At 41.7% G+C, this 15277-nt stretch overlaps 1 protein-coding gene across 1 annotated transcript in view; it reads right to left on the reverse strand.

Annotated features, from left to right (window-relative positions):
• The window catches only part of T265_00318 (hypothetical protein), a gene marked incomplete at both ends in the record, with an annotated part of 111270 nt that overhangs the window by 63487 nt on the left and 32506 nt on the right, over positions 1–15277 (reverse strand). Inside the window, 3 exons of the mRNA XM_009164063.1 lie at positions 1913–2010; positions 5821–5934; positions 13058–13112. Of these exons, the coding sequence (XP_009162327.1) occupies positions 1913–2010; positions 5821–5934; positions 13058–13112 (267 nt within the window). The remainder of the gene's footprint in view (positions 1–1912; positions 2011–5820; positions 5935–13057; positions 13113–15277) is intronic.

A 15277-nucleotide genomic window follows, 5' to 3' on the forward strand; every position in this document is an offset into this window, starting at 1 on the left:
TATATATATATATTATATCAGCGGTCAGCCATCGGTGCTGAACAGTGATATCATGCAGTCGATGATGATGATGCTAGCTATATCTCAAAAGGATCACAGCCGACGATCGTAGTCATTTTTCGTGCCCCACATTCGAAATGCGCGCGAAGTCGTAGGGCAGCTGAGATTATCCTGTAAGATGACACCCAATTGAACTTCCTCAGTGCAAAACTGTAAAGTGGTAAACTTATGCTTGTGAGTGCTTAGTTGGATGTGATTATTTTACCCAGAACTCTTTTCGCACATGTACAGCATAGTACAGCAGAAAGTTGAGAAAATTTTGGTACGTTATGTTAGAAATACGGAATTATTGACATCGAATACAGTATCCTAGAGAAGACCAAATAGTATGTAATGGGCTTAGGAGGATCATCCCCCCGTTTTGTCAACGGGCAAGTCAGAGTTCTAAACACATCGTGGGTTTGTATTTTCCGCTACAGTAACTCGTGTTAGACTCATGGTGGATAGTACCCGTCAAATCTCCATATCCATTGATTTTCCCCATTCTTCGTAGTCTTCACGAAGTAGGGGCTTTAAAACAAGCCTTGGCTACATGTCTCTAACGGTCTGAACCAATATGCCAATGGACCTTCATTGTTTAACAATTCGACGGAATATGAAACCACTGTCATTCAGAAGGATGCTTTTTGCTCGGACCAGAGTGAATGCTAAATAGAACAGTGATACACTTCATGCCATATCACACCACATGTACTGGAATTAAAATGTCACAAGTTCGCCGTCGTGGGTGAAGTGTGACGATTTTTTCAATGGCGGTACTTTGGAGCAGCCGCTTGAAACTGCCCGTTTTGATAAATTCTTTTAGAGTGCTGACGATCTGGGTTTGAGGAGGGTGTGTTTACTTTGTTGTTGTCCATATTTCTGTGGGTAACGTGGGTGCCGTCAACAACAACAACAACAACAAAAGAGCGATTTCGCTGGAATTAAATAGTCTCTTGTGAAAACAAAATTAGTGGACCAATGAGTTCACCTCATAGAATGTGGCCAGTTCAGGTTCAAGTGTAATGTAAGAGTCGCGTAAATTCGGAGACAGCGGCTGCTGAAAAGTTTCCATCTGCCTTAGGCGATTAAATAGTTTGGATTAGCCATTGTCCAGTCGTTTGTAGTGAATAAATTACAGTTTGGCGATGCCGGCTTCGTGTTCAGTGTGCCTCAGAACGCATGCGGTTATCGAGAGTACCGTGGTCAAAAACCACAAAAGTTTTGGGATGATATACTGCGTAATAGAAACAAGTAACAAGACGCTAGAGAGAAGAGTAGGCTGAGCGGCCCCATGAAGCTTGCAGGACGGTCGCCATGCTTGTACTATGGTTTTTATGCTCCTACATGTCAACTTAGTTTAAGGTTGAACTCAGTGAGGAGGCTAATACGAACATTGTAACACGGCAACCATTGGCTCAGAAAATTTCACATTGACCATTTGAGCACCATTTAGCGCTTGGTAAGTCAAATAAGATCATGTGCAAGATCACGGTGAAAATCACCCGTATTTTTTGAAGGTTTTAATGACACTATTGCGCTGTTAGATAGATCAAAAGGCAACGTGTGAATGTCAGAGCAAAACTGTTGTTTTTTAGGCGCTTAGGTTAACTTTGATTCTTGATCCACCTATGTTTTCAGTGGTCTTGTATTTTTCAGGTCTCTCATTGTATCCTATTTCAAGGATGATCGTTCCGTCTGTGTCCTATATTTTTTTAGGATCAACTACTTCTAGGTGGCTTTGAGTTTGTTCGAACTTAGGTTTCATACAGACCATCAGAATAAAATGAGGTTTCCAACACCAGTCAAAAGTCATTCTATCCTGGTAAGCCAAGACTGTCTCCGAAAGGCATTTCATATATCTGTAACTTACTACTTTGCTGAATCCAGAAGCTGGTATTCGTTGGCCTTTGTGAATACCCTTTGAACACCCTGATCATTCCACAGCCTCTCTACGGCGTCGAAGAACGACTGGAAATGGGAGAAAATTTGAGTGCTATAAAGAAGTAGGTTGGTAATTTACCATGCATCATTCTTAAGCTCATAGCTTTGTGACAGTGTCAGAATCGGATTGTGCTGGAACCCCGGTTAATGTGTTCTACGTAGAAGAAGCCTCATCGGATTTCCAATAGTGGGCTCTAGTTTTGGGTTTCGATAAACGTGATTGGACAGAACTGAAACTCGGTCGACTGACTTCATACTCACTTTGGGAAAATGGAGTAAAAGAAGGATCTCCGGACAACCAAATTATCAGTCTGGATTTAAAAAGTCAGAACAAACGTGGGCGTTCCCCACTCCGGAATTCGCCTCAGCTTTGCTTTCACCAAACCAGTTCAGGTAGAAGGATAAATTTTACTGTCTCAGTGATTGACAAATCCCGTCTAACTTTGGACACTTTCCAATTTGTGAGTCCGAGGTCCTCTCCAGCATATCCTTTTGATTACGATGTAGATTACTGATATCATACTGCTTATGGCCTTTTATGCAACGTTATTTGAGTTTATCTAAATTTGAATTTAAACATGAAAAGTTTCACAGAGTGCAGAAAAATGATTGAAGCTTTGTATCGTATGTAGGCATGATGGTCGATAAGTTGGGTCACGTTTGTGGGACAAAATGCAGAGTCAGGCGATTGGACTTTTAGATCAACAAAAAAAATCCACAAGCTTGGTCCGTGGAAAGCTAGACGACATGAATATGTCCAATTGAAGAATAATCGCTTTTCAAGCCAAGCATCAAATAGACCATCTCTGACAGACATGGATTCTTTGGCATATTGGGTATCAACTATTTTGGAAGCTTGTGGTTGATCTGTCTTCCGAGAAAATTGTGTTTGAAAGGAAGCACCAGTAAAGAGGCTTAAGATTTTCTTTTGCGGCTAGTATGCATTTGATCTTTGCTAGACGCTCACTAGGTATACAATAAGTAAATTACAGGCTGTCCTATTAGACTACATCACTTTGTCAGTTTATCAGTCCCTGGCTACGTAATCATACATGTCTTCATTTAAATGTCTGAAAGTCCCAGTAATAAAAACGTGCCGGCACCGGTTCTGTTTAAACCCATTTATTTGATGCGAAGGGCCACTTGAATGCTGCAAGATTTTCAGCACGCGGCTAAACCTTCAAGGGACATGTTAAATCGTATTATAAAAGGTTTTTGAACCACACAGAATCTTCCGACTTAAGAATTCAACAGTCTGAATTTTGTAAAATGCGGTCCTCAATGAAAGGGGCTTTGAAGAGGTCAACTAGTCGGGTGAGAGGATCGCGTGTTAGTTTCTACCCAACCACGAGCTGACCTTTGAGCACTTGAATTTATTATGATTGGGACTGATTTTTATCTTACCGCTTTTGTTAGTTGAATATACCTCGTAAAAGAACGATAAGGTTTACTTCGAAAGCTTCCGGTCCCGTAGATCTTTTAAAAAACTGTTCAACACAGTAAGTCAAAGTAAAGTTCTAGCTGACCGGTATTAGACGACAGCAAACCGTAATATAGTCATACTATTATAAAACGTCATATGTACTCCCTTCCGACTGCTCCATCGTTGGATTATATTTCGTGCCAAAGCGAGGCCGCCCCATCCCTGAAAAAAGCTCTGAATTTCGCCTGTAGGACGGCGTCTCCATTTCTGACTACATACTATGTATCAGACAGGACAGCCGCACTGCTCGGAGCTCGGATAAGGGTTCCTGCCGGTCCTGAACATAATATAGCCCAACTAGTTTACAGTTGGCAAGTGAAATTCAGCTTGCGCGCCACCCATGTGGATTACTTGATACGGGAGGCTAAGGGAGTGTAAGAGGCGGACGAAGCTGGGGATGCTCAAAGAGTTTTTTGGGTGATCGGTGTTACCTGGCCTTGGAACCCGCAGAGCAAGGATCCAAAAGGGATAACCATTTTCAATGAAGAAGGATATCTTGACCACCGGGAGGAACACTCCGAACAACGATTTGAGCAACCACTTAGTCCCACTAAGTCAACTGTTTAACTGCACTGAAACGCTGAACGTCAAACGTTGGGTAGTTATGCACCATCAAGCACCTGATCAGGATTGCCTTCAACTCGCACTGTTCAGTCAGCGCCTTTTTGATCTGTTTGCCTTCATTTAGGCACAGAAAACTCCTTAACCAATTTGGGAGAGGAGGGACACCCACTCTTCAAAAGGTGACCCGTAGAATACGCTTTACGAAATGGGTATGCATATGTGGTCAAGGATAATGAATGATCATTCCTGATTTTCTCACAACTTATTAAATATGGCGTCTGTTTTGGCAATCATACTGCGATTGGTTTTCGTAAAAGAAACTACTCGCAATGTTGCTCAAATCAGTTTAACAGCCCACGACGTGTTTCGATCTTGTGGCTCATCAGCTTAGCGAAGTCCCCGAGTTTCCTTGAACCTTATGTTCCACTTGAACCCAATGCACTCATTCGCATACCAATTTGGTTTCCATGGGTGACCCCACTGAACCTCTTGTTGATGATACACTTCAATTAAATGTACTGCACAATGGCCGCCTCATGTTTCAGTTGGCATGATATTCGAGATTGTGCAGTATATTTTCGTTGAGGAAAAAAGAATTTAGTAGGTTTATTTTTTTGACTACCATCCCATCATCCTACCATCCTACCTACCAACCTTAACGCATGGCCTATACTGATCTCCTCACCTGGTTCAACAAATTTCCAGCTGAGGAACAATATTCGGGATATCACATTACCATCTTACAAGGCAAACATGAGGAGGCTTTTGTGCAGCACATTTAGTTGAAGCATATCACAAACGAGACATTCAGTTGAGTTTCCCGTGAAAACCAAATTGATATACCAATGTTTGCATTTGTCGAGATCTGTCAAATTTGGGTTCAAGTAGAATATAAAGTCGACGGAAATTCCGGGACTGCGCTTACCTGATGAGCCGAAATTATCGGGTTTTCTTTTTTAAAAAAAAACATTGAACGATATCTTATTGGAAACATGAAACGTCCTGGTGCAGCACATTTAGTTGTTTAAAAGCATCATGAACGAGGGTTTCAGCTGGTTTCCAGGTGAGTTTCTCATGAAAACCAAATCGGTATGCAAATGATTGAATTTCACAGATGTCAGGCTTCTTTAATCTGAGACTTCAGAAAAGTCGGGATGCGTGATGTCATGTTAATTGGAGAAGTATGGAATGAACGAAAATGAATGACATCAATAATGCCTGGTGGTAAAACTGCCTGTGTTTACATCCCACTGTCTAGGCGAGTAATCTGGCGATCAACAAATGCAAATGCCTCACCTCAGTGAAAACTTGACCTGAATTCCAGGTGGCTTGTCTTGAACTATTTCGTTCGAAAGAGCCAGCGGATGTGCACAAAAGAATCCCAGTTGCTCGCATAGCCACTAATCCTCATATCATTCTCTTCATTTGTCAAAACTCTGTAATCGTGTATGTAGACTAATTCGTTGTGTTCGCCTAATATGTTTGCTCGTGCATGTTAGCTTACAGCTGGTCAGAAAGATCGTGGATTTCGACACCTGTTTGAATCCATACACCGGTCTCCCTGACCAGCCAAACGCCCACCTAATTATAGAAGAAATCTTGCTGCGTCACAAAATCCTGGTGTTCTAAAACATAATGCCATAGGGCAATGTGTTTGAGGCAGAGAGTGTATCTCTTAGGATTGGTTATATATTGTTTTGTAGCACCATTCATTGCATAAAAGACGTGGATTTCCGATCAATATATGACGTAACTAAAACGCTATCATGAAAAATACAATCAGAACCTACTGGAGGATATTCGCTGTCTTCTTTGAATGAAGTGTCTAGAAGGTCTTTGGCCAATTTTGCATTCTCAGCAGTTCCAAATTCTTCACTGAGGACTCGCATTCCACCCAGCAGGGACTAAGTGTTGAAATAAAATGGCCGAAGGTTAGCCACTTATAAAAAGCGAGTATAACTCTCACGTGAATTTAACATAAAATTCGAAACACGCAACTACCCAAGTTGACTTCCAGGCGAACCAGGCGTCGAAATACCAATAAACAATGAAGACCTACTGGAAGGGTGAACCATGAGGTTGTTCTAATTTCGGTGAAGAATAATTGTGCCGAGCATGGTAAGGACTGGCATGTATTGAAAATCACAAAACGAAACCATCTCATCCAATTTACGAAATTATTTTTAACCCAGAAAATTTTCTGGGAAATTTTTAACTGTTATGCGGTTATTACCAATCCGACTTTGCGTAGATACCCACGTTTACCTAAATATTCCTTAAGACTTGCTAGACCCTGATTATATTCGCGTGAAAAAAGTCACTGCAGTTGGCATGACTGAATCTCTGTGCTACAGAACCTTGTGTCTTTTGCACACACATAGTAGCCAAAAGTTGCAAAGGACCAGAAAATGGTGGCCAAACACATTTTGGTGTTCATCACTCAAACTGATCTTTAACTACAAACCAGTGAAACAATAATCGCTTTTAACCAAAAGAACCGCAAAGTCACAAAATCATCCTGCTTAATTCCTACAAAAATTTTAGATTCAACAGGGATCCAACATGGTCTTTTGTCATCAAACATACTGTCAACTCAAGTGCCGGCCAATCGGACAACAAGGTGGTCAACGGGTCTGCTTTAAGCTCATCGATAACCATCAACATCAGTTAGCTGCAGCCTAAAAAATTGACCGCGCACATTATCCAGCCTGCTAATCACCGTTCACGCAGACAGCGAGTGCACTGATTATTTTCTGAAGAAGGGATGACGGATTGCCAAAAGAACACAAAATTAGACTCGCAAACGTCATGTTCCAATCAGGAATCGACAAACAGCAAACTCTGTTGAAAACTATCCTACGTCATCCGTTTTCGTGCTTGGTCAGAAGACGGAAGGCAGTCGATGAACCCGACATAGACCATTCACGAATGACTGCTGATGGGCACAGCTTGATGCTTTACTGATTCTGGTTTCGGTCGGACACACTGTACGTACAGTAAGTGACGTATCAAGTGTTCAATCATCTCTCCGATCAGAGACACGAATCTGAATGCAACTGCTTAGGTCATTAGAACCAACTAGGAAATTCTTTGCATTATCCACACTGTAAACAACTCTTCTGGGCGTCATGTGATGAGAAATGCGGAATCCACTGACTGAATATCAGAATAGAAACCCACATAGTTGGAGTGGATTTTGTTAGTATCCCAGCAGTTCCACATTTCTAGCTTTACCTAGCCCCTAATCGTGGCTACCGAGTGAATACGGACGTGTCTCATAAAACTGTTCCCATGTATGTTTTGGTACTTGCTGAAAGCCTAAACGGTATCGCTTCTTTATGTGACCGGCATGGCTGCACTGAAAGCAACAAGACGCAAGAAACAGACTCGGTTTTGTTTACGCTCGTCAAGCAGAGCGCAGTCACATCGATTTCAACCTGATTGTTAGGACATGTAAATGCGAAACACAGATGACAGCCTTGTCACCGAAATGTATCAGATAACAAGAAATTGAGGGGAGCAAAGAGGTTATCTCATTCAGTGAAACCAGAAGGCGGTTTTCTCACAGATCTGAGGCTTCAGCACTAATCACAAAATGGAACGACGATCAGGTTAGCCGGAGTTTTTCTGAGCACAGAAAGTTCGATCGGAAAATAGAACGGCACCATCCTGAGTTGTTACGACGTTTCCACGCGTTCGGAATTTAGGTTGAAGTGCAGAAATAACTGATTGATTGATTAGACTTCAGGTTGGGATAGAGTACGATTCTAGTAAGTCACTAACTACGATCACTATACGCGTGCAGATGAAACGTTCAATCCAAGTTTGTTGAAGGAATGCGCCATCGGATATGAAAATTAGCCATCTTTTCCATTTTTACAGCATTACAGCCATCGTAAACTACGTTAATTATGGACGATAAATCTATGAGGTTGTATAACGTTAATCATTAAACCCAGCAGATGTAGCGCCAATTTTCACTGCACTTCATCCGCACATGCATTTGACTCTAAAACGCACTCCTTAAGACTTCTCAGGCGGGGGAATATCCGAGTACCGTTTTTCGAAAGGAAACTTCAGATAACAAATTCAATCTTTTTTATTTCAGATAAACCTCCACCTAAGCGACTGTAGAAATTCATCAACTGTCTACTAACAATTTTGGCCTGCCTGGGTCCATCAGGCGGGCTTAGTCCCCAAATGCTGTAAAAGTTCATCAATGACGTAAACAACAGTCTGGCGAGAAGTTGATTTCTAAGCTTCTTTTTGAGTCTCATACCACTAACGACACATGAAAACTGATGTTATTTGCGCTCTGACTACTGCGCATTATTAGGAAGATTATCGGTATCCCTTGATTACGATGGATTCTACCGCATCTCCGCCTCGTTTGATATTGTGTTCGTACGTTCACTTAGGAGGTGACTTCCTTGCAAAACTTTTTTTTATAAAAAAACTACCCGGAGTGACTGTTACGCATAAAGGGGCACAGGACGCATACCATTAATTTCAGAGGAAGCAATAATTACGGCGGCGCCTATGTAGTGCTCTGTTTGCTAGCTGAAAAGTAATTGGCAAACTGAACCGAAGATTTAGAGCTCTAACTTGCCATCTCCACTTTATCACGATCCAATTCACCCATAAACAACAGATTCATATCGACCCCACTTTACTGGCAAGGTAGTTCACCTTTGTTTACAACTTGGTGTTCAAGTAAGACATGATGTTGCCGGAAACCTGAGGACAGCGCATACCTAGTGGATCATGAGAAAAACGGAACTGACAGTGGGATATGGAATAGTTTTCAGTAACTTTGTAAGTAGTATCCGCTTTTCTGCTTACCGTTTGACCAGCTTGTCAAAATTACATTACGACACTGCACATGGTTGTCGTCAATCCTATTATCTACCACGATTTATGTATTATTCAACCGAGGGTACAAGTAGACACTTTGGAACATCAGTTTTGCCTGAAATCGTACCTATCATGCTTTCTTGCTTTTCGATGGACCCGATTGCATGGTCAAGCGAAAAATGCCAACCACGACAGTAAGCCTCAAACTTTTCATCCCATTGCCGCAACCATAGCTCGCACTTCCTAGTTTGATTTGCTTTGAGTGAATGCTCAGAGTCGCATACCAGAAAAAAACGTCCATAAACAGACATTATTCCTGAAGCGAACACATAAGCATCTTCTATCACTTATGGTTTAGCTTTCATCATATTCAGAGTAAAGCTACTTCAGTATAGGCCGAAATCCTGCTTTTCTGCGGTGGGTTGTCTTGGAGCTAGTGCAACAGGCTGGTTAAGTGTGTGTAAACAGGCTTCACATATTAGGTTTACAGGTACGCAGGATTAGTTTAATCTCCCCACGTTTGAGAGTGGAGTCTGTTTTGACTCTTAGATGCGAGAAATTTGAACACAATGAGAACTTCATTAAATGCGGTTTTTTCGAGTGGTAAGCATGAGCGTGCCTTAGTTCAGAATTCAGGACATCGTCTACGGATTTTCTTGTAGAAATGAAGGTTTCACTACCTCTGTTTGAACACATCTGTATTCAATCAAGCGCTGCCGACGCATTGCACACGTCAGCTGTTGCTGACCGGTGCCCATCCAAATGACACACACTGTAATCATGAAGTCCTTGACAAGCCCATTCCGGGGAAATGAGGTTCTTGAACAAGCCTATCAGCGAACCAGTAACGAGGAAAAATAAGTCAAAGCTACATTCGACAGCTGTTATTTTGATAGGAGCTTGAATACTTTAGTAACGGACGGCCTTCTGTCACCCCGATTCGCTCACACATATTCAGTGCGTTAGCTCACCAATCTGTTGCATTAGATAAAGATGTAGTTGGACGGTATCACGCAAGATTACAATGGGGGCCATCTGTTTGGTTTAGACAACGATTCTGATTGGTTTAAGGGGTAACCAGCAGTTTAGACCTTTGCCCTTCACTGCTCTAATATCTAGTCACCCCACTCTGTACAACATTCCATGGTCCCCCTTCAGAAGAGCTGCTCTACATCAACCCGCAGACAACAACTCAGCTCTACGGGAGTGTTAGTAAAACCACAGGATCAACCGACGATGATTGTGCTTGCGAGTTCAACACCGTCTGAAACACATCAACCGTCGCATAACTGCATCAAAGTGCTGACGTCGAGGATGTATCAAATAACGTCGAATTAAATTTGAAAAAAAACGAAACAAAAAACAGCGCAGCACAGGAAAACGAAAACACGGTAACCTTTGTGGATTTACATCATTAAGTACGTTCTCGTAGTTTTGCAGGTGGTAGCCCCCAAGTGGTAAGAGATAATAACTAAATATGTGTTTTTGGGAGATCCTGTTTCGAAAGGCAGAATTTTCAATGACCACGTGTGTCTATTCACATTAAAAACAAAATGCGGATGGAACTGTGAAGAAAAGACCTACAAAATGCAAAGTTTTGAGAGCAAAAGGATGTCTACTTGGCATTTGAATAGTCAATTCTGCCATTACTGTTGAGTATATCACTTGATATCTCAAGCTGATTGGAGTTCAATATATGCGGTAAGCGGGAATTAACCAAGATTCATTCTACAAGGGGTTCTCGACATGCCTTCTTTTCATAGTCGAACTACCAGTGAAATTAAGGACGCCTCTTATGGCGAACGTGTTTACTGACCAACACGAACTAAGCAGTTACGCGCTGTTACATATGAAAGTGAAAATCTCATCTGCGTGCAGTTTTTGAGATGCGAACATTCTCAAGTGCACTGTTGAACATTTCTGAACTTTCTTCGAATGTGAGGCAACAGTAAACAGGCAATGCAAAGTGGTTCCATAATTTTCGTGCTGACTTTTCATCAGATATATGGACTGAACTTCGAGGCTTCGTTGGACGCTACTCTCATGTCCCATGAGCTGTATACACAATTGCGCCACACTTGCACCCCACAAATTTGTCAGTTTTCAAGGTGAAACAAGAAATCAGAGTTAAATTCTGCAGCCTTTGCTCTTGAGTAAGAGTTGGCTCAGAAATACGAGGACATGAACGTTGCCAAAAGGTTAAGGTTGTGGGGACTTCAGGTATGCATTATTATTTTAACATGGTACGAGGAAATAAATGGTGGTATAAATCGCACTGTGTTCACTTCCGGACAATTAAAGCTTTGATCATAGGAATGGCCACTAAACGAGGAGTTCTCATTACCCTTCCAAAGAAGTACTTAAGAGAACCCCCAATTAGTTGCTGACCAGGTGACTGTTGCTCTGTTCAACGAGTTCGGCGATTGGTTTGCAAACGTTTCATCACCATACAAGGAAACATCATCAGTGTGCAGTTGGATGGGTCTCCTCGTATGGTGACGAAACGCTTGCAAGCCAGTTGCCGAGCTTGGCGAACAGCTGAACAACCCCCTGATCAACAACCAATAAACTCACCCAAGCTACCAATATTGCAGCACATTATCAAGAACCCTCAATTTTACGGTGGAAACTGTTGGTAGTTGCCTAAGTCTACTTCGGCTATCCGAAACAAGTTTATCCTATGTCTGGATGTTTGGGACCCTGTTGCATAAAGGCATTGTGAATGACAAATGATGACACTAATTAAATGCCGCAAAACTTAACATTGATACAGATTTGTATTTCTTGTGCCACTTGCATGGGGTTTTTAAAAAAAAGACGCGGAGGCGGCTATCGAGATGAAAGGCGTGTTTAGCTGTTTCCAGTAACACCTATTTAGCGTCCAAAATCAATTATGACCCAACTGACGATTAGGGTTATTAGTATTACCTTATTGATATTATTTTACTGTTATATATTAGTTTATTACCATCTATTTGCATAGTAGTGGAATCTTGGGGTGTTTTTTGTTGCGGCTGATTTGTTTGGAACAAAATCAGTTATCTTATGCCACGGTGACTCCAAACGCAAAAAGAGGAAACTGCGCCCAAAGAGTTGTGGCAGCATTTACGTTTGGAGCTGTTCAAAAAGAGCAAGTAAGTGGTTATCAGATTTCCAGTACGTGTCCACTTTATTGCATTAAGCGCTGTAACTGCAGCTACAGCCTCAACCCATCTGTTGCTGTTTGTTCGGGCTTCGTTGTGACAGATATCAATCTTTAGACGAAGTAATTCCTTATGTAACATACGTTGCCTACTAGTCTGATTGATTCATATGTAAGCATTGGTGATGCACAACCCTCCTTACTGGGCTTTGGCTCATGAGCTTTGTTTCTGTTCTCCATCCACAGAAATTATCGTGAACATCTGCCTTCGAAGAATCATTGTCCCCTGATGCTTCTATAACGTGCATACTAGACTTACTACTAATTCTGCTGTTTGTTGATGCATGCGATATAGTAGACGAGCAAGAACACTGTGACAAAATCATTACGGTTTGGTACCGAAATAAAGTTTGTTTTTTACTGTGCACAATGGTCCAGTGTGCATGGGTGGTCTTTGTGACGCGTGTTTACCCAAGAACAAACTTGCTTATTGGAAGCCACTTGTAATGGCCAGGATAATAAATTGCCAACTGGCAAACCAAACTGTCTTTAAGTATTTCTACGCAGGTGTCAATACGCAACTGTTATTGGGATACCGTTCGGCAGACATACTGGGTAGGACGAACGGGGACCGATCAAAATCCTAATTTGTGGAGCTCAAAGCCTGATCAACCCAAAATGGATTCGTGTGGTTCGAATTCGTTTTTTAAAGCCCCACCACTGTGAATGCATTTCACTATCGCCACTGTTCAGTCTTTTCCCACTAGAACAATTGGATGTCCTGGAAAGTGTGCAACCTTCTCCATTCTAAATAAACCGTTTTGTCACCTCTCATTCACATCAGACTTTCATAGACACTGTCTGGAATGACTGTTGAATAGCGCAAAGCGCTGTACGTCTGTTGGACGGATATTAACTGATTTACCCTGTCTGTCTACGAATGCCATGTTCATTTAAGCCAGCAGAATGGTTTCAACAAAAATGAACTAGACGAATTTGTGGGAATTATATTGTCTGCAAAGGCAACTCACCATCATCGCATCGCGAATGTTTTTGTACACGGGCAAAATGAATTCCTTCTTCTCTCTGAAACGTGATGAATAAATATCTAAGAATACCATAATATAAAATAATATCTGGTGCGAAAGCAAATTTTATACATGAGAACCAATCGATCCATGTAAGGGAGAAAATGCGCTTTGTAGTGTTTCTGAATCCAAGCAGGAGTTGAATACAGCACGGTAAGTTGCCCCAAGATATTATTGTTTCCAGGAAGTGAGGATAACTTTATCCTACGTTGTTCTGTCAAGGTGGTCACAAAGTGGACGGAAGTGTGCCCTCGAGTGTGGAGTTGGTAAAACAAGAAAAGTGACACAATTTGAATGAGGAAAATTCTCTCTCCTAAACACACGTTTGGGTGCTGGAGACACTAGAAGGCGGAAGTTCAAAAGGTTTACTAGTTAGGCGAAAGGCGGATAACCAGGGTCCAAACATGTGCAGAACATGTTCACGTATTTGCCTTATGAGAAGCTCTTGTACCAATCCAGCAATCAGGGACGTCCCACATATGCTCACCTCTCCAGGCGCATTGTCTGATACCATCCAAGTGTTGATCAGTGGTAAGATAAAATTGCCTGGTTCACTGACGGAGCAAAATATAAGCATGGTTATTGTAAAATATTTGGACAATGAAAGCCGGAACAAGTCAGTCAGTGAAACCCACCTCTAATTATAATCTCTCAATGGCTCCTTGTTAAAAAACATAGTTTATCCCGTGTGCGAAAGTGGTTAAGATCATTTGGCTTGTCCCTTCAAGTTACCCACAGTTCGCAGTCTTTCACCGGTCTTTCCGTTTGTTTTGTGATGCTCCGGAAATCTGTGTAGGTCGCCTCAGTTGAAGCCGCTGGGAGATTATCATCCCCATCAAAAGTTCTATTCAAATGTAAGCAACTGACTCACTGCAACACAACTGTTGATTTTGTATTTTGCCAGGTGTTGATTTCCCATATCTTCTACATTTTTACCTAGTTCAGCATAATCTTGTGAGCTGTTCTCTTACGCTATCGCGCTCCTTCAAAATCGTCAAGATGCATGTCTATGCTTCGGAAAGGGACCCCTAAATGCCGGACCAATCTGCTGTCGTCTTCTGGCACCCCAAAAATTAATGACTGTGGAAGAGTAATAATTGCAGTTTCAACAGGTTTTAATACTCATCATTCATTCAAAACCCAGGTTATGTCCTCTTACTTTGTCTTCCTTAATGTGGTATGTATAATTAATTGTCCTCAGTATCTCTGAACTGACAGTTGTGTTTGTTTTAGGCAATATGCCAGGCTTTGGCACTTTGCCTGCCGGTTTGGCAGTGAGCTAGCCTCTTCCCCGTAGTTCTCGGATAGTAAACACGTGATGGTTGGTTAAATTCCACCTAGATTTCTGAAATTCACTGCCGCGTCTGCTGGTGGCACGTTGCACTGAATAACATGTAGTCCAATTAATTACTTCGCTGTGAAATTAGCTACCACCTAAAGCATTCGAATTATTCTGAGGATCTGTATCTTCCTGCGTACTTTGAATTGGTCAATGACAAGTTGCCAGTCCATCACCCCTCAGTAGTTAGTAGCAACAGGTGCATTACTTAATCCTAACATCAAAAAATTCACAACCAATATTCCCCCAAAAAAGACCACACTTTTAACAGTTGGGCACTGGGGTGCAAAGCGGTCGTTTATGTCTACTTACTGATTGTGTTCTCTCGAGTCTAAACTGACCGCCTAGATCGTCAGTCCATCTTAATTTGGCCGGACCGATCAATGTCAAACCACGGGGTTACGTGCATTCAAAATTGATAGACTCGACCAACATGACTCAAACCGACTGCTGTGTTACACTTTTATACCCATCTATAAGTTTTGATTCCTAAACTTTTCACAAATGTTAAGGACTGCTAACAAACTTATCAAAAATTATTCGGTTTTCCAAATTTCTATGTTCTGATAATTCGGTGATTTATTACGACGTACCCAAGGGGACTCAAAATTGAATCGCCCATACACATATTGGCTACCATTGCTTTAATTTTACAATAAGCAGGCTGGCAGATGTCAGTGTCGAATTTCCTCATCTTTAATCACAGTCGCCTACTTTCATCCATCCGCTGTACACCCATCCCCTGGAAACGTTTCTATCCCTGGTGGAGTCATCATCAGCATTGCCTAATATATGGTTATCATATTTACATTTGGCACAGTGTT

This window comes from Opisthorchis viverrini, assembly GCF_000715545.1.
Source record: "Opisthorchis viverrini unplaced genomic scaffold opera_v5_3, whole genome shotgun sequence".
NCBI classification, from domain to species: domain Eukaryota; kingdom Metazoa; phylum Platyhelminthes; class Trematoda; order Opisthorchiida; family Opisthorchiidae; genus Opisthorchis; species Opisthorchis viverrini.